At 41.3% G+C, this 25,016-nt stretch overlaps 2 protein-coding genes and 1 pseudogene across 9 annotated transcripts in view; 2 read left to right on the top strand and 1 right to left on the bottom strand.

The window, feature by feature from the left end:
• LOC133648436 (potassium voltage-gated channel subfamily H member 5-like) overlaps window positions 1-6,088 on the top strand; it is a 46,628-nt pseudogene extending 40,540 nt beyond the window's left edge.
• A 2,154-nt stretch (window positions 6,089-8,242) lies between these two features.
• LOC133648435 (trans-L-3-hydroxyproline dehydratase) lies at window positions 8,243-14,334 on the top strand. Of its 6 annotated transcripts, none has more exons than XM_062044519.1 (7): window positions 8,243-8,374; window positions 8,905-8,998; window positions 10,183-10,665; window positions 10,726-10,895; window positions 13,540-13,662; window positions 13,862-13,999; window positions 14,063-14,334. In XM_062044519.1, the coding sequence occupies exons 1-7, from the start codon at window positions 8,258-8,260 to the stop codon at window positions 14,186-14,188; spliced, it is 1,251 nt and encodes a 416-aa protein (XP_061900503.1). In that variant the 5' UTR covers window positions 8,243-8,257; the 3' UTR covers window positions 14,189-14,334. The 6 variants fall into 6 exon arrangements, with proteins under 6 accessions (XP_061900503.1, XP_061900504.1, XP_061900505.1 ...); XM_062044520.1 differs by having other exon boundaries at window positions 10,186-10,665; XM_062044521.1 differs by having other exon boundaries at window positions 8,929-8,998.
• Window positions 14,335-14,796: 462 nt separating this feature from the next.
• LOC133648433 (disheveled-associated activator of morphogenesis 1-like) overlaps window positions 14,797-25,016 on the bottom strand; it is a 118,384-nt gene continuing 108,164 nt past the window's right edge. For all 3 annotated transcript variants that reach the window (XM_062044518.1, XM_062044516.1, XM_062044517.1), the window contains 2 exons: window positions 24,471-24,641; window positions 14,797-15,676 (listed from right to left, as the gene is read on the bottom strand). In XM_062044518.1, the coding sequence (XP_061900502.1) occupies window positions 15,464-15,676; window positions 24,471-24,641 (384 nt within the window). In that variant the 3' untranslated portion in view covers window positions 14,797-15,463. The remainder of the gene's footprint in view (window positions 15,677-24,470; window positions 24,642-25,016) is intronic.

The following is a 25,016-nucleotide window of genomic DNA, read 5'->3' on the forward strand; positions in this document are numbered from 1 at the left end:
AATGAGCCAGCTTGTACCTAAGTTACGGTCAGAGCGAAAAAAGACATGTCTTGCACTGCATTCTAGTCCGTCACTCTAACGTTCGTCATCCACGAATCTTTCATCCTCGCTCAAATTAATGGGGTAATCGTCGCTTTCTCGGTCCGAATCGCTCTAGCTGCATTGAAAACAATAGGAAAATGTGAGGAGCCTTTCAATTGACTACGTCACGCTACTTCCGCTAGGGGCAAGGCTTCTTTTTTTTTTTATCAGCGACCAAAAGTTGCGATCTTTATCGTCGTTGTTCTCTACTAAATCCTTTCAGCAAAAATATGGCAATATCGCGAAATGATCAAGTATGGCACATAGAATGGATCTGCTATCCCTGTTTAAATAAAAAAAAATATTCTCAGTAGGCCTTTAAGAATTGGTGTAATGTGCTCACATTTTTTGGTCTTTGTTAGAACTCTAGCAGCAGCGTTCTGAACAAGCTGTACCTGCCTGACAGTTTTTTTGGGAAGACCTGCAAGGAGACCATTACAATAGTCTAGCCTACTGGTAATAAAGGCATGTACAAGTTTTTCTAAGTTTTGAGCTGACATGAGCCCTCTAAGTCTTGTTACATAAAGACAAATTAACGCGTGAGCTGAGTGCTTTTCAAAGCTGCGTCAATGTAAAGCCTGTGGAATTAAAAATAGAAGATGTTTAAAGATTTATGCCTTTTTTCTTTTTGCCTTCAAACATGTCAGCACAGTTTGGCCTGAAATCAGCACAGTGGAGGATTATGTAAGGCTGGAAGTCATTAAAAATACAATCATAACAAACACTCCTCCAAATTCACTCATTTCCTTTGCAGGAAACAGCATACTTCACATCTATACATTGAATATAAATGTTATGAGAATATTGTTTTTGTAAATCAACATCAACGTTTACACTGCACACTAAATCTGATTTTTTTTGCCCTCAAGTGACAGCCCAATTTGTTGTTGTTGTTTTTAAGTCTAGTCTAAATGCTCCAAAGTGGTTCAAGACTATGTTCACACTGCAGGCCAAAGTGTCCAAAATTGGATTTTTTTTAAAAATCAGATTTTTTCCAGCTGACTGTTTACATTGCAAGTAAAATGTGATCTTAATCAGACTCCAGTGTAAACACGCACGGACCCCAAGGTGGCCACATTGGGGCCCCAATGTGGCCTGGACATCAATTGCATGCGCACTTCGATAAAGTGAAAACAAAGGAAGTTGACTGGATGCCGCAAATAAACAAGGAAGTTGCTGCTACTACTACTACTACAAAATAAAACAAAAGTCACCACACCTTAAAAATTTGTTGGTTTTTTTTACATAAAAATACATGAAAGTAATATAATGAATATAAAGTACAGGCCAAAAGTTTGGACACACCTTCTCATTCAATGCGTTTTCTTTATTTTCATGACTATTTACATTGTAGATTGTCACTGAAGGCATCAAAACTATGAATGTATTAATATAACATGTGGAGTTATGTACTTAATAAAAAAAGGTGAAATAACTGAAAGCATGTTAGTTTCTAGTTTCTTCAAAATAGCCACCCTTTGCTCTGATTACTGCTTTGCACACTCTTGGCATTCTCTCGATGAGCTTCAAGAGGTAGTCACCTGAAATGGTTTTCACTTCACAGGTGTCATAGTTTTGATGCCTTCAGTGACAATCTACAATGTAAATAGTCATGAAAATAAAGAAAACGCATTGAAATGAGAAGGTGTGTCCAAACATTTGACCTGTACTGTATGTACATACACACACACACATATACACACACATATATACACACACATATATATATATATATATATATATATATATATATATATATATATATATATATATATATATATATATATATATATATAATATATATATATATATATATATATATATATATATATATATATATATATGAAAAGGTTGGTGACCACTGGCCTACTGTATATGTAGAGATAATCTGCAACCACATTGCTTTGACTATTAAAATAATAATAATAATAATAAAATAAAAAAATAAGTTTTGCAACCTTTATGTGGCTGCCTAGGGAGTGCTAACATTGCAAAGTGTTGTGAGCATTATATCCCGCCCTCTTACAGCTTTTAGTAGGTAATGTATGTGTCACATATCGGGCGTGGTTTGCACACATTAGCTTTGTGCTCTGTCAGTGATAGTAGCTAACGTTAGCTATCATTGAATGTATATTCTATTATAACAACAACAACATGCAATTTGTTAGTTGTTCTCTGGGACTGTGTTTGTGTGGACGTGAACACCAGACAAATTCCTCTGACCGAGGCGCAATTTTTATTCAATACCTTTAGTAATTGTGAAAAATATGGACGATTTTTGTGGTGGAAGGTCCGAATCTTAAAGGCCTACTGAAATGAATTTTTTTTTATTTAAACAGGAATAGCAGATCCATTCTATGTGTCATACTTGATCATTTCGCGATATTGCCATATTTTTGCTGAAAGGATTTAGTAGAGAAAATCGACGATAAAGTTCGCAACTTTTGCTCGCTGATAAAAAAAGCCTTGCCTGTACTGGAAGTAGCGTGACGTTACAGGAGCTAGTATTCCTCACAATTCCCCGTTGTTTACAATGGAGCGAGAGATTCGGAGCGACAAAGCGACGATTACCCCATTAATTTGAGCGAGGATGAAAGATTCGTAAATGAGGAACGTTACAGTGAAGGACTAGAGAGGCAGTGATGGACGTATCTTTTTTCGCTCTGACCGTAACTTAGGTACAAGCTGGCTCATTGGATTCCACACTCTCTCCTTTTTCTATTGTGGATCACGGATTTGTATTTTAAACCACCTCGGATACTATATCCTCTTGAAAATGAGAGTCGAGAACGTGAAATGGACATTCACAGTGACTTTTATCTCCACGACAATACATCTGTGACACACTTAGCTACTGAGCTAACGTGATAGCGTCGTTCTCAAATGAAGATAGAAACAAAATAAATAAATCCCTGACTGGAAGGATAGACAGAAGATCAACAATACTATTAAACCATGTACATGTAACTACACGGTTAAAAATTCTCAGCCTGGTAAGGTTTAACAGTGCTGTTGCTATCGACGCTAAGGCTAATTTAGCAACATAGCAACCGGACCTCACAGAACTATGATAAAAACATTAGCGCTCCACCTGCGCCAGCCAGCCCTCATCTTCCCATCAACAGCCGCGCTCACCTGCGTTCCAGCGATCAACGGCGCGACGAAGGACTTCATCCGTGGGTTTGGCGGCAAGCATCGGCTAGGCGTAGTAAGTAGTCCTTGTTGTGTTGCTGTAAGTATTGTACTTAGCCGCTAATACACCTATCGATCCCACCTACAACGTTCTTCTTTGCAGCCTCCATTGTTCATTAAACAAATTGCAAAAGATTCACCAACACAGATGTCCAGAATACTGTGGAATTTTGTCGAAGAAAACAAGAGGTTTTTGTATCGGGTCGATGGGGTCCAACCACTTCCGTGGATTTTGTGACGTCACGCGCATAAATCATATCCAAAGGAGTTTTTCAACCGGAAGTGTGGCGGGAATTTTAAAAATTGCACTTTATAAGTTAACCCGGCCGTATTGGCATGTGTTGCAATGTTAAGATTTCATCATTGATATATAAACTATCAGACTGCGTGGTCGGTAGTAGTGGGTTTCAGTAGGCCTTTAAACAGCAACAAAAGTGAATTTAGTACAAAAGTTGTATTTACCCATAATCAAATAGTACAAGGTTGGATTGAATTGCCATGCAAACAGACGACGTCCTCCGGAGACGTTGGATGAGTCGAGAATCATGCGAATCATACATAGACTTGGTCTACTTGGCCATTTATGTGTTTCCCTCGTGTGTCAAGGTCCAGTTCTTTTGGACCTGTTTGTTCTGCAACATCCTTGAATCCTTTAGTCATAATAAACAATCAAAACATTTTGTACAATGGTCAGGCCGACCATATATTCAACTCTAACCCACATATGCTCCTTCAATGGCACAGAATAGAAAAAAAAGAGAAACGAGCAGACATTCTTAATGCTTTTCGACCTCGCTCTCTTTTCGGACTTTGACAGACACCAAATATGGTACAAAAGGTCAGAAATGCCATCACGATTTCTTTAACATATGTATGTTGTTATGTATGTTGTGTTAATATGTATTTAGCGTTGTATAGAATACATTTTATATTCTGTTTATGCCACAAAATACTCATTGATAATAATACTATTTTTTAACTGTATCTATCTAGTAATGTGTATATAATAGTGTATTTGATGTATTGTTATATTTCCACTATGCAAGCTTCTCTCTGTTACCAGGTCATCTTCAGAAAGATAGCCGACGTGAAGAGGGAACAGGAGCGCCAGAGGACCGAGGTGGCGCTCTCCATCCCGGACGACCACCCGGTGCGGAAGCTCTTCCAGAGGTTCCGGCATCAGAGGGACGGCCTAACGCCAGAGGAGTCTCCATCATACCTGGATCACAACACTGTGCAGGAGGAGTTGCCTCACGCCAACACCACCGCCGGCCAAGCTCCGCCTGTTGCCGCCCAGCAGACGGGCGCTGGAGGTTTTCGGGGAACGGTGGTCGCCTCTACTGAGAAGTCAGAGCAAAACTGCACAACAGATGCTCAGTTGAGGCCTTCAGTGGAAAAGACGCAGAGTCAGGGAGTCAACAGCCTGGCGCAGGGTCGGAGTGTGGGCGCAGAGGGGGCTGGGGGCCTCGCCGCCCGCAAAGGAGGGCCCAGAGGGTGGGCCAAGTTTAAAAACGCTACCTCAACTGCACCGGCACCGCCTCCTCAAGCAGAGCAGGAGAAGCCACCTGAGAAACCGGAGGCTTGGACCAAAGGATCTCAGTCCTCGGAACCAATAGCGGCCACCAACCAGAACCAGAACCTGGAGGACGGCGCCAACGCAGAAGAAGCCACTGCCCTGCATAAAACGGACTCGTGCGACAGCGGCATCACAAAGAGCGACCTGCGCATCGACCGGGCGGGCGATTCCAGGAGCTCGTTCGAGCGCAGCCCTATGGAGCGCAGCCCCATGGAGAGGAACCCGTTCGGGGCCCCCGTGTCCGAGCGGGACCTCCTGCAGGTCACGCTGTACGAGGCCAAGGTGGAGCTGAAGGGGGACATCCAGCTTCTGAGTGGCCGGCTGTCCATGCTGGAGGCTCAGGTGGGCGAGATCCTCAGGCTTCTGTCCATCAGGAGAAGACTCTCGCTTCCGCCCACGTCCTCCCCAAGACCGAGGGTCAAAGGCCAAGACTCTGTTATCGCCTCTGTTCGAACCAAAAAAGATGATGGACCCTTTTGAGGGGACTCCGTAGACCATTCTTCTCGGGTTCTCAAGCTTTTTACACTAAATACCACCTCAGACATTTAGTTTTGCAAGTAGCACCACGGCTTAGCTCGAACTACGGTCTTGCTGTGGTACCACACTTTGAGGATAGATGTTCTCGGACTTAAAAAAAAAGAAAATCTCCGGTTCGCCTAAGCTAGCTGGCTTACCAAAGTTGCATGGAAAAACAACTTTAATCCAATTTATGAATATAAAAAGGTGGGCCTAAATGGTCGACAAGGCACAATAGTGGACCTAGGTAGCACTACAGGTCTAACCAAGGTCCATCAAGCCCAAGCTGGATCTCAGTCCTCACTGCACCACATGGCCCCAATACAAGTAGACTGAATTAGTGAACATAGGGTCTTGTTTCCACTCTTTTATCCAGATTCTCACCAATTTTACCATCAGTTTTTTTGGTTAGTTTTCCACAACAAACAGCAAACAACAACACCTTTATCCCAAATGACGGCTTTACGGCTCACGTATCATCCATCAGCTTTAACGATGAACGAGCTGAATAAAGGAAATAAACAGAAAATGCAGACTCCCTTTTTGTCGAGTCGGTGTTTGTGCCTTACACTTGCTCAAGCCTCAGTAACGCTACAGTGTGTCGTGATACGTCCTTTCCTTCCACGCCAAGGGTTATGTCTCCCGCTTTAGTTGTCACTCGCATGGAAACTGTCGAAATGTGAATGCTTTATTTATCATTTTTCGTGTGAAGAAAATGCTCAGGTAGTCAGGAATAAGTAGGATGATCAGGTTGAAGACACATAGTATGGATCACAATGCTGCTATGTGCAAATCTGAGCTTTATGACATTAAAAAGAGAAATGTGTAAGCAAGTGACCTCCTCCCGTATTGTACATGTTTGAAAGGCCTTGCATGCATGAGTCTTCCTACAAATTCCAAAACCAGTGAAGTTGGCACGTTGTGTAAATGGTAAATAAAAACCGAATACAATGATTTGCAAATCCTTTTCAACTTATATTCAATTGAATAGACTGCAAAGACAAGATACTTAACGTTCGAACTGGAAAACTTTATTTTTTTGCAAATATTAGCTCATTTGGAATTTTATGCCTGCAACATGTTTCAAAAAAGTTGGCACAAAAAAAGACTGAGAAAGTTGAGGAATGCTCATCAAACGCTTATTTGGAACATCCCACAGGTGAACAGGCTAATTGGGAACAGGTGGGTGCCATGATTGGGTATAAAAGCAGCTTCCATGAAATACACAAACACGGATGGGGCGAGTGTCACCAATTTGTGAACAAATGCATGGGCAAATTGTCGAACAGTTTAAGAACAACATTTCTCAACGAGCTATTGCAAGGAATTTAGGGATTTCACCATCTACGGTCTGTAATATCATCAAAAGGTTCAGAGAATCTGGAGAAATCACTGCACGTAACATTGAATGCCCGTGACCTTGGATCCCTCAGGTGGTACTGCATCAAAAACCGACATCGATGTGTAAAGGATATCATCACATGGGCTCACTTTAGAAAACAACTGTCAGTAACTACAGTTTGTCGCTACATCTGTAAGTGCAAGTTAAAACTCTACTATGCGAAGCGAAAACCATTTATCAACAACACCCAGAAACGCCACAGGCTTTGCTGGGCCCAAGCTCATCTAAGATGGACTGATGCAAAGTGGAAAAGTGTTCTGTGGTCTGACGAGTCCACATTTCAAATTGTTTTTGGAAACTGTGGACGTCGTGTCCTCCGGAACAAAGAGGAAAAGAACCATCCGGATTGTTATAGGCGCAAAGTTCAAAAGCCAGCATATGTGATGGTATGGGGGTGTATTAGTGCCCAAGGCATGGGTAACTTACACATCTGTGAAGGCACCATTAATGCTGAAAGGTACATATCGGTTTTGGAGCAACATACGTTGCCATCTAAGCAGCATTATCATGGACGCCCCTGCTTATTTCAGCAAGACAATGCCAAGACACACGTAAAAAGAGTGCGGGTACTAGACTGGCCTGTCTGTAGGCCAGACCTGTCTCCCATTGAAAATGTGTGGCGCATTATAAAGCCTAAAATAAGACAACGGAGACCCCCGGTCTGTTGAACTGTACATCAAGCAAGAATGGGAAAGAATTCCACCTGAAAAGCTTCAAAAATTGGTCTCCTCAGTTCCCAAACGTTTACTGAGTGTTGTTAAAAGGAAAGGCCATGTAACACAGTGGTAAGAATGCCCCTGTGCCAACTTTTTTGCAATGCGTTGCTGCCATTAAATTCTAACTTAATGATTATTTGCAAAAAAAAAATTCAGTTTCTGTTTGAATGTTAAATATTTTGTCTTTGCAGTCTATTCAACTGAATATAAGTTGAAAAGGATTTGCAAATCATTGTATTCTGTTTTTATTTACCATTTACACAACATGCCAACTTCACTGGTTTTGGGTTTTGTACAATGATATGTATATACTGTAGAAAAATGACATGTCTCATGCCCATTATCTGCCGTTTTGTCTCATTTTTTACTACATGCAATCAGAGGCTGTTTAAATTTTTTGGTCTATCTTGTAACATTTTTGTTATCAACATTCTATCAGGGACACTCTTGAAAATCACTTGTTCTTTAATATTTTTACACCATTTTGGTTTGCCGAGGTTATTTTTAGAGAAACATTTCCAATATTAATATGTTTTCTGTGTGTTCCATTGCATTTGCACAATATGCTGACATAACAACAAATGAGCGGCAAATGGCTGGCTGCCAGGTCGCACTTTGACACACCTGCTGTACATGGAATAACTTCCTAATTATGTTAAAGCCTGTCAAATTTGAGTGTCGAATATGTATGTTTAAAAACCATAGCCGTCTATTTTAAATGTTTTACAACACAACCAAACACATGAAGTTTTTTTCTCTGAGTTTAGTGACAGCATGTCTCCTTTTCCACCGCTTGGGGGCAGTAACGGGCTTCCGCCAGTGCAGTGGCGCACAAGTGGGGGAATACCCAAGAAGAAGAAAAAAAGTAGCGCTCGAAGTTTTATCGACAAGGTAAACACATTTGTCCGTTTCAACCAAATTTCGACTTTATTAGTGACGTTACAGTTATGGCTGTAGTGTTAGAATGCTGCTAATGTATATCATTTTGGAGTTGTATCGATTAAACCACAAAGTTCAGGCGAACATGTAAACGGGAGTGACCGCACTTTTTCTACAGGCGAGGGGCTCTACCTCATTCATATATATCATTTATATGTATTTATTTATGAAAGATACGTTTTTGTTAACACGTTAAAGGTGTTTAATGATAACACAAGCATGTTTAACACATGTAGATTCCTTTCTTTCATGAAGACAAGAATATAAGTTGGTGTATTACCTGATTCTGATGACTTGCATTGATTGGAATCAGACAGTAGTGCTGATAACGTCCGCATTTTCAAATGGAGGAGAAAAAAAGTAGTCCATTCTGTCCAATACCACATGAAAGTTGTTGCTTTTTCTCATCTTATTTGTCCAGCTTCCATACTCCTTTGTATACACTTTAAAATAAATACATTGGCGGCAAACTCCTTTGCCAGCTTTCTGTTATTTTGTTAGCGCAGGCAGGATGGAGCAGCGCTTTTATTGTGAAGACAGGAACTGTGCGGTCGGTCTTCAGAGTTTTGACGGCAGGTACGGTGTGAGAGTCTGTTGAATTTTTTAATTCTGTTGAATTTTTATTTTTTTTTATAAACCTTTATTTATAAATTTCAACATTTACAAACAGTTGAAAATAATAATCAAAGTACGTACAAAAACAGTACCAAAAAAATAGCGCCTGGGGGTTGTAAAGTCAAAGTAACAAATAGAATGCAATATATATATATATATATATATATATATATATATATATATATATATATATATATATATATATATATATATATATATATATATATATATATATATATGTATATATATACGTATATATGTGTATATATATATATATATATATATATATATATATATATATATATATATATATATATATATATAAATATATAAAATAAACAAAGTGCAAAGCCATAGGCTCACTCAATCTCAGTAAATAACTTAAATTTTGAACACAGCATCATCATTTTCACAGCTTTTTGGTTGTTAGAGGTAGAGTGTTTTAATGTAGAGTTCTAAATCTTTTTAAAAGGCACAAAAAACATGTCGGGTTTTGAGAAACTTGCATTTATGAATATAAAACTTAGCCAATAGTATAATGAGGTTGCAAAGGTAAAATTCCTTTTCAAAATTGTTTTCATACAGTTTAAATCCAAATAGCACATCTTTAAAACAAAGCACAAATTTGTCATGATTATTGTCCAGGATGAGTGTTGAAATTTAAAAGTGTTTCTCGCCATCCTGTCGGTCATTTTTTCTTAAATAATGAGTTTGAACAGCGTCATCTCACAAGACCCTCGGGTGCCGTGAATGTCAATCAAGTGACAAAAGTGACGTCTTGGTGAAGATTGATGATCGCTAATTTTTAGGTCTATTTTTTTTTATGCCTGGCTGGCGATCAACCGGTAGCTCGCGATCAACGTAATGGGCACCCCTAATGTACTACAATATTGTACTTGACTAACACTTTGCTTAAAATATACCTAAGTATGACTAAAACTACAGGACTAAAAAAATGAAGTAAGTAAAAAGTTTTTTTTCGGGGTGGGGGTTGTCTCTTTTGTACTGTAAAAAAAGTACAAGTGCTAAAATAAATCACCCTAACTTCCTACTGTTTATTTATACTTGTTTACGCAGTAATGTAAACATTTAAAATGTAGTAAAATAGTTTTTAGTTCAGGTACTGATATTTTCCTTTTTTTAAGAAGCGATGGATGTCCAGCTTCCTCCACACGAGGGCGCCAAGCTCTCCGTGGTCGACATGCACACCGGCGGTGAGCCGTTACGAGTCATCGTCAGCGGCTACCCTGAGGTCCAAGGCGACACAGTCCTCTCCAAGCGACGTTACCTGCGGGAGCACCTGGACCACCTTAGGAGGGCGCTGATGTACGAACCCCGCGGCCACTACGACATGTACGGCGCCCTGGTGGTGCGCAGCGAGCTGGCCGAGGCGCACCTGGGCGTGCTGTTCATGCACAACGAGGGCTACAGTACCATGTGCGGGCACGCCGTCATCGCACTGGGACGCTTCGCCGTGGACTACGGGCTGGTGAAGGAGCCGCGCTCGCCCGAGACGGCGGTGAACATTCACTGCCCGTGCGGCCTGGTGAAGGCCTTTGTCGAGTACTCCGAGGGAAAAACGGGGGCAGTGAGGTTCCTCAGTGTGCCGGCCTTTGCTTTCGCTACAGGTGGGTTTTTAACCTTCGCCTGTACTTGTGTCACCACCAATGACAACAGTGCATCCGCAGATCTAACGGTAGCGGTAAAAGGCTTCGGTGACGTGATGGTGGACATCGGTTACGGAGGAGCCTACTACGCCTTTGTAGACGCAAGGAGGTTCGGTCTGGATGTGTCCAAGTCCAGGACTCGAGACCTGGTGGATGCCGCCACAGCAGTGACAACGGCGGTCAAAGCGCAGGTAATGTGGGAAGACCAGGGGCCGTACTTATCAAGCTTCTTAGAGTGCCATTTTACACTTAAGTCCTGTGAATTTGCGAAATTTAGTCCTACTCTCAAACTTAAGAATAAATACTTTTTATCAACGTTCTTAAGTCTAAGAATCACTCCTACTCTCCACGATATTCAAGAGACCTTCAGAGGTGTCTTAAGTGGTTAGGAGTTGCCAGCAGGGGATGGCACTGAGGCGAGAGAGACATGCGCGAACGTTCAGGGAACGGAACAATGTTTTTTGATTTTTTTGATGACGAGCAGCTGATCAAACGGTATCGTTTAGACAGAGCGGATATTATTTTTGTCACAGATTTAATACTTTTCGATTCCTTGTTGATTTCTGCATGTGTCTGCAGTGGGCTAGTATATATAGAGCCACCCACACCAGTTTCAAATTAGTTGCCTAATTAATGAATTGGAAAGACAATGTTATGACAGTAGCGTATGTGTGTGGCCGTGAGGTGAGTGACGTCAGTGAGTGTGTGGGCGATAGAAGAGAGGGAGCGGTAGCGTGAGTGCCGGCGGGGACTAGTTTGTTTTGTATTATTTTGTAGTTTATTGTCAAAATATACACTCCCATTGTCCACTTAAATATTTCCAAGATATTTTTTTATTCTTAGACAACGGATTCCCTTCCGTGATTGGTCATTTCTATGGACACAGAAATGACGTCACCTAAAATTCCGTTTACGGCACATAGTAATGTCGTAATTCAGCTCTGAGTGTGACACTTAAGATTCAGTCCTACACTTCGCTGAAAGTGTGAGTAAGACGCTTGATAACTAACTTTTAAGTGCAGCTTTCAGCGAAGAATTTATTTACTCTTAAGTCAACTCTTAGCAGACTTCTTAGGAGTAATTCTAAGAAGCTTGATAAGTACGGCCCCAGATTTACAAACACATTTCCCCGTAGGAAGTGGTGCAAAATGAATCTGTTCCAGGGTCAAACTATCACAAAATCAAAACCTATCTAGCATCCTATCCAAGTACTCTATTTTATGCTGCCCTTTTCTTTTTTTTTTGCTGCAGCTGTTTCATATACTGTAATATTAAACATGGTAATTGGGATTTGTTATATATTGTATATGTTATATACAAATATAATATAATATCCATCCATCCATCCATTTACTACCGCTTGTATCAGTATTAGGGCTGCAACTAACGATTAATTTGATAATCGATTAATCTGTCGATTATTACTTCGATTAATCATTGGATAAAAGAGACAAACTACATTTCTATCCTTTCCAGTATTTTATTGAAAAAAACAGCATACTGGCACCATGTTGTGGACATTGGGGATGCAGCATACACCAATAATAACACAGAAATGTAACTCATCAGAACTGAATCAGATATTGTACACGTTTCTGTTGTGGATAATAAAGGATTCATTTTAGGCTGCCTCTGAATAATAGCATGAAATATTCCAGCACCTTCATAACGTTTAGTTATACTAAAGCGTCACTCAAATCTAAATATATTTATATAGCTTTATCGGCCCGGCTACATTGATCCATAATGAAACCAACCTGAGATATTTCTGTCCGTTACGTTTATTTCGAAATTGGTAACCGTGCGTTTTCTCTCAAAACGGAGTCAAATGTGCCGGAGACACATTATCAGCCCCGCGTTGCAACAAAGGCATAACTTTAACGTTACTCACAAAAAAGCTGAACTCATGAATGCTTGTTGCCACTATGGACTTAAAAAGTTACGTACTGTGAGTTCTTCCCTTCATCCATGGCTCCAACATGTTTCCTTTTCAGCTGCTCCTGAAGCAATGTTGTACTCCCGTGCCATTTTGCAGGAAACGGTCTTCTTTGTAGTCTTTAAAGTGAAGTGTTCCCACACTTTTGACGACTTAGGTCGTACACTTTTCTCCATTGAAGCAATAACCTCAAGATGTTTCTCCACTAAACTATCTGTAGTGTTTTCCTGCGTCATTTTTCGAATTTTTCCAGCAAAGGAGACGCCGTCGTCACGTGAGCTGCACATGACACATCATTGGCTAGCTTACGCCACCTCATGAGACGTAGCCTCAGCGCCGCCCTGGCGCTGTTTTGTACTGTTTTTGTACTTATTTTGATTATTGTTTCTCAGCTGTTTGTAAATGTTGCAGTTTATAGATAAAGGTTTATAAAACAAAAAAAAACAACAAAAAAATAACCGGGGAAAAAAAAAAAAAAGCATGCGCATGCTATGCTATGCGCATGCTATGCTATGCGCATAGCATAGTTCCAACGAATCGATGACTATATTAATCGCCAACTATTTTGGTAATCGATTTAATCGATTAGTTGTTGCAGCCCTAATCAGTATATATTATATACTGTATATGTAATATGTAAATATTACATATATGTTATTTTATATTGCTACTATTGTACATTTTTAGTCTACTTAATACCTGCATTATCCTTCCCATCCTTACCCTTTCCATCCTTTGTAACTGAGCTACTGTGTGGAACAATTTCCCTTGTGGATCAATAATGTTTGTCTAAGTCTAACATGTTAACAAACTGACTCTTAAACAAGTGTAAAAAATAAGCTAACCAGTGTGATATTAAATAAGCTGCGTTCTTACCTTTTATTATCCCCGCTAAAAAGGTGAAGCTCCACCATCCGGTCAGCGACGATCTGGCCTTCCTGTACGGCACCATCCTCACCGATGGAAAAGACGAGTATTCTCAGGAGGCTACTTGCAATATCTGTGTGTTCGCAGACGCTCAGGTCGGACAAATGAAATTATTTCATATTATTTGAAAAATATGTGAGACAAAATGTGTTTTTTTTAACCACCAACATAGGATAAAATGACAAAATTGGCAATCAAGTAGCTTTGTCCCACTGATTCAGTCTAGCAGCTAAAACATGTCAACTTCGGTGCACAACAAAGTTGCTGGATGTTTGTGACTCTTATTGCTTGCAGGTGGACCGAAGCCCGACCGGTTCTGGCGTGACGGCGCGAGTGGCCCTCCAGTACCACAAAGGTCTGATCCAGTTGAACCAATCCAGGATGTTCAAGAGCGGAGCGACAGGATCTCAGTTCAGAGGGAAAGCAGTCGAGGTATCTGGTGTTGTTTTTTTTACACTTTTAGAGTCTTGAGTTTTCTGGCGTGTTGTGCTTTAGGAGATCACGTGTGGGGACTTCAAGGCCGTGGTGGTGGAGGTCGCCGGCAGAGCCTTTTACACGGGAGTTTCCAATTTCGTACAAGAGCCAGACGATGAATTGACACATGGATTTCTGCTGAAATGAGCGTCCTTTCACCTATGGCCACTAGATGGAGCTGTGACTTCTCCAAGGCTTACTGTAACAGTGCTTTACATTCACTAAATGTCATCATGATATCAAAAGCATGTTGTTTTGTTTTCTGTCATCAGTGAGCAGGAATAGAAAATATCACGGTCTATAAAAAGTATCTCAGAATTGAGTTTTTTTTGTTCTGCTATTATCTTTCTTAGGTGGATAAAATAATTTGCTGCCACACAGCAACAGTTGCAGCAGGGGTGGGCAAACCTTTTGGCTCAGGGGCCACATGGGCTTTTGAAATTTGACAGATGGGCCGGGCGAACACATGATGCATTTCATAGTAGACTTCCCAAACATGGGCTATACTTCTATTTTCAACAATATCATGTCCAAACCTCAAAGAAACACAAACATGGTATTACAGGGTTAACACTTACATTCACTTTCAGTGTTGTTGATCACCCTTTTTTTTTTTGCCAATGCGTCAAAGTCTAGTATCAGTTTTGTTTTGGCAATTCTCAAACTTTGCTTAATTTTGTTCTAATATTTGGCGGGCTGGACTAAAAAGAAACGTGGCCCCCGGGCTGTAGTTTGCCCATCCCTGAGTTACAGGGATAAAAACATGTAGTGAATTGGTTGGGTATGTTTTTTAATGGCATTATGACTTTTATATGTGCAAATGTGTAACAAGCGCGCAACCTTTTTGTACACATGTACGTCCTTTATGACATGAGTGACTTTTAGGCCCAGGCCCGGAGAGTACCAACTTGAAATAAGATCAACAGTTAAGGCCAGCTCTTAACAGGAATAAGTAAAAACAAACAGTGCTCTGATACATCTTTAAATATATAAACGCTGCACACGTGTGAAATCAGGAGAAAATCTACTTTGCTTGCGGTTAAAGCTCTGGTAAAATGAAGCGTCTTCCTTCCCTGGTAGATGCTCCGCTCAGCAGCTTCAGGTTGGAAATTGAGTCTCCCGAAAAAAAGAGCAGCGAGGATCCGTGACATCACTTTGTACAAAAAACGTCCCCACGAGTCTAAAAGTCGCACGTAGAAAAAGAGCGTATCCAATCCAAATGTGTTCTCCAGCATCGTCGCTGTTAGACGTGAAATGCTCCCGAGGATGGGGGAAAAAATGTCAAAGCGGGCGTGGCTGTGTGTGTGTGTGTGCTTGTTGCCAGGCAGGAACGGAGAGGAATGTGTATGTCGGGTCGAAACAGATATTTGAAAAAAAACCTGAAAAGTACCTACAAGGACAGGAGCGGACGTCTTCCGGCTCTTAGAAGTTGAGCTTGGTGACGGGCCGCTCTCGGCCGGAGTCAGTGTTCTGGCTGTTGATGCGCTTGCGGTTGCGCTTCATCTTGGACAAGTCCTTGTCAAACACCTCACCTGAGCGCAGCGCCGACACCAAGTCGTCAAACTCCCCGCCATCGTCCTCGCCGTTCGCCTTGGCTTTACGCGCCTTTCGCTCCTTCTCCCTTTGTTCTTTGAGCTGGAGGTGTAGAAATAGGAGTTTTCTTTATTTTAGTTTTATTTTATACACTTCTAGGACATGTTAAATGTTAAAACATTGTACAGTTAATAAAGGTTTTATGATTGTGACAGCTAGAAACTATTACAGTGAAACCTCCATTTAGGAACCCCTCATACAACATTTCATTTTACGAACGACAGACTTGATAAAAATATGCTTTGATTTACGAAATTTCTCTTCACTTACAAACTTTTCATCCAATGTGCCTGCAGCACAGCCATTGTGGGCAGGCTGATCGATATTTGGGTGGTTCCCAGAGCCCCAAAAAAGTCTGTGGGCTATAGAGCGTTTTCTATTCGGGCTCCAGTACTCTGGAATGTCCTCCCAGTAACAGTTAGAGATGCTACTACAGTAGAAGCATCTTAAAACTCATTTGTATACACTAGCCTTTAAATAGACCCCCCCTTTTAGACCAGCTGATCTGCCGTCTCTTTTCTGCTCTGCCCCCCTCTCCTGCGTGCAGATGATGCGCTAGCTGTTCAAAGTCGGGACCCAGGGTGGACCACTCATCTGTGCATCAGTTGATGACGTCTCTGCGCTGCTGACCTGTCTCCACTCAAGATGATCTCCTGCTGGCCCCACTATGGACTGGACTCTCACACTATTATGTTAGATCCACTATGGACTGGACTCTCACACTATTATGTTAGATCCACTATGGACTGGACTCTCACACTATTATGTTAGATCCACTATGGACTGGACTCTCACACTATTATGTTAGATCCACTATGGACTGGACTCTCACACTATTATGTTAGATCCACTATGGACTGGACTCTCACACGATTATGTTAGATCCACTATGGACTGGACTCTCACACGATTATGTTAGATCCACTATGGACTGGACTCTCACACGATTATGTTAGATCCACTATGGACTGGACTCTCACACTATTATGTTAGATCCACTATGGACTGGACTCTCACACGATTATGTTAGATCCACTATGGACTGGACTCTCACACTATTATGTTAGATCCACTATGGACTGGACTCTCACACGATTATGTTAGATCCACTATGGACTGGACTCTCACACGATTATGTTAGATCCACTATGGACTGGACTCTCACACGATTATGTTAGATCCACTATGGACTGGACTCTCACACTATTATGTTAGATCCACTATGGACTGGACTCTCACACTATTATGTTAGATCCACTATGGACTGGACTCTCACACTATTATGTTAGATCCACTATGGACTGGACTCTCACACTATTATGTTAGATCCACAATGGACTGGACTCTCACACGATTATGTTAGATCCACTATGGACTGGACTCTCACACGATTATGTTAGATCCACTATGGACTGGACTCTCACACAATTATGTTAGATCCACTATGGACTGGACTCTCACACTATTATGTTAGATCCACTATGGACTGGACTCTCACACTATTATGTTAGATCCACTATGGTCTGGACTCTCACACGATTATGTTAGATCCACCTATGGACTGGACTCTCACACTATTATGTTAGATCCACTATGGACTGGACTCTCACACTATTATGTTAGATCCACTATGGACTGGACTCTCACACGATTATGTTAGATCCACTATGGACTGGACTCTCACACGATTATGTTAGATCCACTATGGACTGGACTCTCACACTATTATGTTAGATCCACTATGGACTGGACTCTCACACTATTATGTTAGATCCACTGTGGACTGGACTCTCACACTATTATGTTAGATCCTCTATGGACTGGACTCTCACACGATTATGTTAGATCCACTATGGACTGGACTCTCACATGATTATGTTAGATCCACTATGGACTGGACTCTCACACTATTATGTTAGATCCACTATGGACTGGACTCTCACACTATTATGTTAGATCCACTATGGACTTGACTCTCAAACTATTATGTTAGATCCACTATGGACTGGACTCTCACTATTATGTTAGATCCACTATGGACTGGACTCTCAAACTATTATGTTAGATCCACTATGGACTGGACTCTCACTATTATTTCAGATCCACTATGGACTGGACTCTCACTATTATGTTAGATCCACTATGGACTGGACTCTCACTCTATTATGTTATATCCACTATGGACTGGACTCTTACAATATTATGTTAGATCCTCTATAGACTGGACTCTCACAATATTATGTTAGATCCACTATGGACTGGACTCTCACACTATTATGTTAGATCCACTATGGACTGGACTCTCACAATATTATGTTAGATCCACAATGGACCGGACTGTCACACTATTATGGTCGATCCACTATGGACTGGACTCTCACACTATTATGTTAGATCCACTATGGACTGGACTCTCACACTATTATGTTAGATCCACTATGGACTGGACTCTCACAATATTATGTTAGATCCACAATGGACCGGACTGTCACACTATTATGGTCGATCCACTATGGACTGGACTCTCACACTATTATGTTAGATCCACTATGGACTGGACTCTCACACTATTATGTTATATCCACTATGGACTGGACTCTTACAATATTATGTTAGATCCTCTATAGACTGGACTCTCACAATATTATGTTAGATCCACTATGGACTGGACTCTCACAATATTATGTTAGATCCACAATGGACCGGACTGTCACACTATTATGGTCGATCCACTATGGACTGGACTCTCACACTATTATGTTAGATCCACTATGGACTGGACTCTCACACTATTATGTTAGATCCACTATGGACTGGACTCTCACAATATTATGTTAGATCCACTATGGACTGGACTCTCACAATATTATGTTAGATCCACTATGGACTGGACTCTCACACTATTAACTAGATCCACTCAACATCCATTGCACCGGTCGCCCAGGGTGAGGGGGCACAAAAAACTATGTAAACATAACAGTATACACACAAAAACAGTGTAAACACAACAGTGTACACGGGGGGTCCCCACATCTGCGGTCCCCTCCAAGGTTTCTCATTGTCATCCCATTGGGTTGAGTTTTTTCTTGCCCTGATGTGGGATCTGAGCCGAGGATGTCGTTGTGGCTTGTGCACTTGTGATTAAGGGCTATATAAATACACTTTGATTGATACTAAAATAAGTTAAAGTTAAAAGTTGAAGTACCAATGATTGTCACACACACACTAGGTGTGGCGAAGTTGGGAGAGTGGCCGTGCCAGCAATCTGAGGGTTACTGGTTCAATCCGCACCTTCTACCTTCCTAGTCACGTCCGTTGTGTCCTTGAGCGAGACACTTCACCCTTGCTCCTGATGGGTCCTGGTTAGTGCCTTGCATGGCAGCTCCCGCCATCAGTGTGTGAATGTGTGCGTGAATGGGTGAATGTGGAAATAGTGTCAAAGCGCTTTGAGTTCCTTAAAAAGGTAGTAAAGCGCTATACAAGTACAACCCATTTACCATTTACCAAATTACCCTCTGCATTTGACCCATCCCCTTGTTCCACCCCCTGGGAGGTGGGGGGAGCAGTGAGCAGCAGCGGTGGCCGCGCTTGGGAATCATTTTGCTGATTTAACCCCCCCAATTCCAACCCTTTATGCTGAGTGCCAAGCAGGGAGGTAAAGGGTCCCATTTTTATAGTCTTTGGTATGACTCGGCCGGGGTTTGAACTCAATGATCTTTTGTCAACGTTGGAACCCATTATTCATGTTTACATTGTTTCTTATGGAGAAATGTGTTTTAATATGCAAACTTTACTATTCACGAACCCTGTTGAGGAACCAATTAAGGGCCTGATTTACTAAAGGTTTGCATGTACTAAAACACGTGCAAACCTGATAGCACACACAAAGCTGATCCACTGTGCAAAGTGGATTGCGTCTGTTAAGTGAGCAGAATAAGGCGTGCAACCTATTTTGCGTCTGTCTTGATTAATATGCATAATACATGCTGATCATCAAAACGACCACAATACTGGTAGGAGAAAAATGCTAATATAATTATTTAGCACGCGCACTGTGATTTATCAACACTCATCACCATCTTGCGAGCACTATTTTGCGTTTTATTTAGCACGAAGAAGGTGCAAACTGACAGTTCCACACACGGCTGCAGGATCAGTGCTTGCGCTGCAAAGTCAGACGAGAATCCTCTGTCCTACGTGCATGTGTGTCAACATTTTGGTGAAATATTGGGACTTATGGTCTATTCAGCAATTTTCTTTTATGATTTTATTGCTGCTGGATGACTTATGGGGCTGATTAAAACAAATTCAATTGAGGCGTTTTTTTCCCCCAGGAAATATATTACTATAGTATATGTATATGCCCTTTTTGTTGATGTTCTCCGGTGTTTTGTGTTAGTTCCTGTCCTGTGCTTTTATTTTGGTGACTCTTCCTGTTGTGTTGGTGTTTTTTCGTGACCGCTTCACACATCTTTCCCAGAGCATTTCCCCTCACTTGTTTTCTGTTTGCAATCAGTTCTATTGAAGTTGAGTGTGAGCCACCATTCTTTGTCGGGTCATGGTTTGTTGATGCTACTATTCTTGATTCTCTGGTGACCATAGACGATCCTTTTGGATGCTTAATGCAAGTCCACTCGTACTGTGTGGACGCTAGTGATGGGTTGATGAGGCGTCATGAAGCGTTTCGACACATTGCAAAACTGTATTGATACTGTGTCACTAAATACTGACATCTGCTGGACATTAAAAATCCCTACAGGCAACGTATGGACCGACTCAACTGACACTGATTTTATGACCTAGTATATACAATAATATAAACCAAGTCATTGTATTTCATTTAGGATTATTTCATATATTCATTTAAATAAAAATATATTTGTATCTTTTTTAGATACAGTCAATAAATAATGTGAACATGTATCATAACATGGAAAACTAAGAGAACAGGGATGAGGATGCTTGTGGACTGGGAATTTTTTTTTTTTTTTTTACACATTTTTATTTAATTTAAAAAAAAACGTTTTTTCAACGTACTAAATTTTAGACGATTTCTCTTAGTTATTATTTCTCTGGCTGTAGAAAAGACCCACTCACAGGCAATGTTCCCTCTAATTGTTCATGTGTCTGAGCAAACACAAAAACTCAGTGAGCATTTAGTGGACCACATGTGAGCAATATCACACGTGGCAATACCAGCAGCACACCTGTCTCAAACCAATCTTTTATAATAACACTTTAATGAGAGGAGTCATTTTCATGAGATTATTTTTTAATATTAGTGATTTGGCCCACTTGTAATGAAAATAAAAAATAAATCTTGTTTTTCATAAGCTATGGATTAGTATTGTACAATATGTCTGGGTGGGGGTCCTGCTTTGGAAATCATTTGTACCCCTTTCAGAGATCACATTTAGTTTCCCTTAAACATCCTCATGTTGCACAATGAAATGTAAGCATAGGATGAAGTGTGCATTCCTGTAACTTTCTCTAGTAACAACATTCCATGATTAATATAAACGGCGTGGCGAAGTTGGTAGAGTGGCTGTGCCAGCAATCAGAGGGTTGCTGATTACTGGGGTTCAATCCCCACCTTCTACCATCCTAGTCACGTCCGTTGTGTCCTTGGGCAAGAAATTTCACCCTTGCTCCTGATGGCTGCTGGTTAGCGCCTTACATGGCAGCTCCCGCCATCAGTGTGTGAATGTGTGTGTGAATTAGTGAATGTGGAAATACTGTCAAAGCGCTTTGAGTACCTTGAAGGTAGAAAAGCGCTATACAAGTATAACCCATTTATCATTTATTTATTTAAATTAACATTAATAATAAATGACAGTAAAATAAGCACACGTATGACTGAGGAGTCATAGTGTAACTTTGTGTGGTGTTTGAGTTGTCCGACTTTTTGTGTGGCCATAAACGCACCAGTGGCTTAGTGGTATGCGTGTTGGTGACAGATGACAAGTTGCTTTTGGCCTGGTTTGTATGGCAGAAAATTACTAGTTTTTCGAGATATAAGTTTTTTACTCATGTTTTTGGTGTGGTTATGGCCGAATATAATCAGTTTTGCTCAATAAAGTGATCGATATAATTCCTGTCCCCGAAGCATCTCGATAGACGTTACAATAATTGAACGGTGTTGACGAACACCGTTAGGGCCGCTTGTTGTCACTGTCACTCAGAGTTGCATTGCAAAATTACACAGAATAAATGTGTTTATTTTGTTTAGAATTCAGATGGGATTGATTTGGTGCGCGGCATATATCTGCTGTGCGCAGAGGACGCTTGAGCAGTGCGCAATTGCGCAAGCGCACACCTTAGAGGGAACGTTGCTCACAGGGCACAGAGGAGGCGGAAGTGCGACACAGTTCGCGTATCGGTCACGTGACCAAAACAGCTCATGATCGGTCACGTGACTTTCTAAAAGCGGTACGCGCACCGACACAGGGTTTTGCTCTATGAGCGGTGTTGCCGGACCCATCACTAGTGGACGCCGTCAGCTCCACATTCCCTGTAAGTGTTTTGCATTTAGTTTTGTTTCGTCATAGCCTGTTTATTCAGAGCACTTCCCCGTTGCCCTCGCTTTTTGTTTGTTTTATTAATAAATTCCACTTTTCAATTGCACATGCAGTGTTCTTAGCAACACGCCCACTACACGTCATTTAATTTTTTGCATACGCTTTCTAGCATGTGGTTTTTGGATCTTAGTAAAGCAGGCACTAAGTTCATAAATCGAGGCTCTACTGTAACTGAATTTACTTTAGTGTTAGAACATATTCTTATTTGGATTTGGAACCAAGTGCTAATTGGAAAAAGGCTCTTCATCATGTGTAAAACCCTAATATTTCATCTTTAATAATACAAAACCCAAAACCAGTGAAGTTGGCACTTTGTGTAAATGGTAAATAAAAACAGAATACAATGATTTGCAAATCCTTTTCAACTTATATTCAATTAAATAGACTGCGATGTTCGAACTGAGAAACGTAATTTTTTTTGGCAAAGAATCATTAACTTAGAATTTAATGGCAGCAACACATTGCAAAAAAGTTGGCACAGGGGCATTTTTACCACTGTGTTACATGCCCTTTCCTTTTAACAACACTCAGTAAACATTTGGGAACTCAGGAGACCAATTTTTGAAGCTTTTCAGGTGTAAAAATGGGACCCATTACCTCCCTGCTTGGCACTCAGCATCAAGGGTTGGAGTTGGGGGTTAAATCACCAAAATGATTCCCGGGCGCGGCGCCGCTGCTGCCCACTGCTCCCCAATGGGGATGGGTCAAATGCAGAGGACAAATTTCACCACATCTGGTGTGTGTGTGTGACAATCATTGGTACTTTAATATTTTAATTCTTTCTTCTTGCTTGATGTACAGCCTAAGTTGTTCAACAGTGCGGGGTCTCCGTTGTGGTATTTTAGGCTTCATATTGCAGCACACATTTTCAATGGGAGACAGGTCTGGACTACAGACAGGCCAGTTTAGTACCTCCACTCTTTTACTATGAAGCCACTTTGTTGTAACAGATGCAGAATGTGGCTTGGCATTGTCTTGCTGAAAAAAGCAGGGGCGTCCATGAAAAAGACGTTGCTTGGATGGCAACATACGTTGCTCCAAAACCTGTATGTACCTTTCAGCATTAATGGTGCCTTCACAGATGTGTAAGTTACCCATGCCTTGGGCACTAATACACCCTCATACCATCACACATGCTGGCTTTTGAACTTTGAGCCTATAACAGTCTAGATGGTTCTTTTCCTCTTTGGTCAGGAGGACACGACATCCACAGTTTCGACAAACAATTTGAAATGTGGACTCGTCAGACCACAGAACACTTTTCCACTTTGCATCAGTCCATCTTAGATGAGCTCGGGCCCAGCGAAGCCGGTGGCGTTTCTGGGTGTTGTTGACAAATGGCTTTCGCTTTGCATAGTAGAGTTTTAACTTGCACTTACAGATGTAGCGATGAACTGTAGTTACTGACAGTGGTTTTCTGAAATGTTCCTGAGCCCATATGGTGATATCCTTTACACACTGATGTCGGTTTTTGATGCAGTACTGCCTGAGGGATCGAAGGTCACAGGCATTCAATGTTGGTTTTCGGGCCTGCCGCTTACGTGCATTGATTTCTCCAGATTCCCTGAACCTTTTGATGATATTACGGACCGTAGATGGTGAAATCCCTAAATTCTTTGCAATAGCTCGTTGAGAAATGTTGTTCTTAAAGTGTTGGACAATTTGCTCACGCATTTGTTGACAAAGTGGTGACCCTCGCCCCATCCTTGTTTGTGAATGACTGAGCATTTAATGGAAGCTGCTTTTATACCCAATCATGGCACCCACCTGTTCCCAATTAGCCTGTTCACCTGTGGGATGTTCCAAATAAGTGCTTGATGAGCATTCCTCAACTTTCTCAGTCTTTTTGCCACTAGTGCCAGCTTTTTTGAAACATGTTGCAGGCATCAAATTCCAAATGAGCTAATATTTGCAAAAAATAACAAAGTTTACCAGTTTGAACGTTAAGTATCTTGTCTTTGCAGTCTATTCAATTGAATATAAGTTGAAAAGGATTTGCAAATCATTGTATTCGGTTTTTATTTACCATTTACACAATGTGCCAACTTCACTGGTTTTGGGTTTTGTATTGAGGAATGCATGAGAAAGTAAAAAGCAGATCATTCATTACAACAACAACAGAACCAAAGATGCAGAACTGCTGAGGCAGCAATAATAGAGCTGATGGGTTTGTTGTTAACAGTAGGGCAAGTAACATTTTCAAGCGCACACAGAGGTGACTAAAGCTAGATAAAAAGACTGGCTGATGGTTCAGGTACCTGAGCTTCCATCTTGGCGCGGCGCTCCTCCTCCTCCTTGCGTCTCCGCATGTTCTCGTTCTCCTGCTGCGCCTCAATGAACGACTGCACGAACTGGTCGAAGATGCCAAAGAACTCGTCGGGCTGCATCTTGCTGGCATCCTCGCCAAAGTGCTTTACGGCCTTCAGGAACTGCAAGAGAAAAGAGCAAAAAAGAGGGACCCCTCAGGACTAGCGGGTTTCGCAGAGGACTCGTTAGGACCTAGCTCTTTGAAATGAGAACGGCGGCTTTGAAGGCCGTGTGGAACCGCATTTGACCAGCTACTGATTACAGCTGAGGCCGGACACCACGACAGTTGGCTACTTTTCACAGCAGGTGAAAAGGAGGACATGCTGCGACAGCATCAAAGACTTCTCCAAGTTTAAGTACAACACCACAAACTCAGAGAAACACTGTAAACAAATATTCAAGACTGTAAATGATTCACAGAGACTAATGGTTGCCATGTGACCAACTCGCCACTCAGGTCTACGTAGTGCAGAGCGTGGCGACGGAAAATGCTCCAG

The sequence above is a fragment of the Entelurus aequoreus genome, linkage group LG04 (genome assembly GCF_033978785.1).
Source record: "Entelurus aequoreus isolate RoL-2023_Sb linkage group LG04, RoL_Eaeq_v1.1, whole genome shotgun sequence".
NCBI lineage: Eukaryota > Metazoa > Chordata > Actinopteri > Syngnathiformes > Syngnathidae > Entelurus > Entelurus aequoreus.

Coding starts and splice junctions, on each gene's coding strand:
- LOC133648435 (XM_062044519.1), top strand. CDS start 8,258: ATGTCTCCTTTTCCACCGCTTGGGGGCAGTAACGGGCTTCCGCCAGTG. Junction 8,999..10,182: donor CTTCAGAGTTTTGACGGCAG/GTACGGTGTGAG, acceptor CCTTTTTTTAAG/AAGCGATGGATGTCCAGCTT. Junction 14,000..14,062: donor TCAGAGGGAAAGCAGTCGAG/GTATCTGGTGTT, acceptor GTTGTGCTTTAG/GAGATCACGTGTGGGGACTT.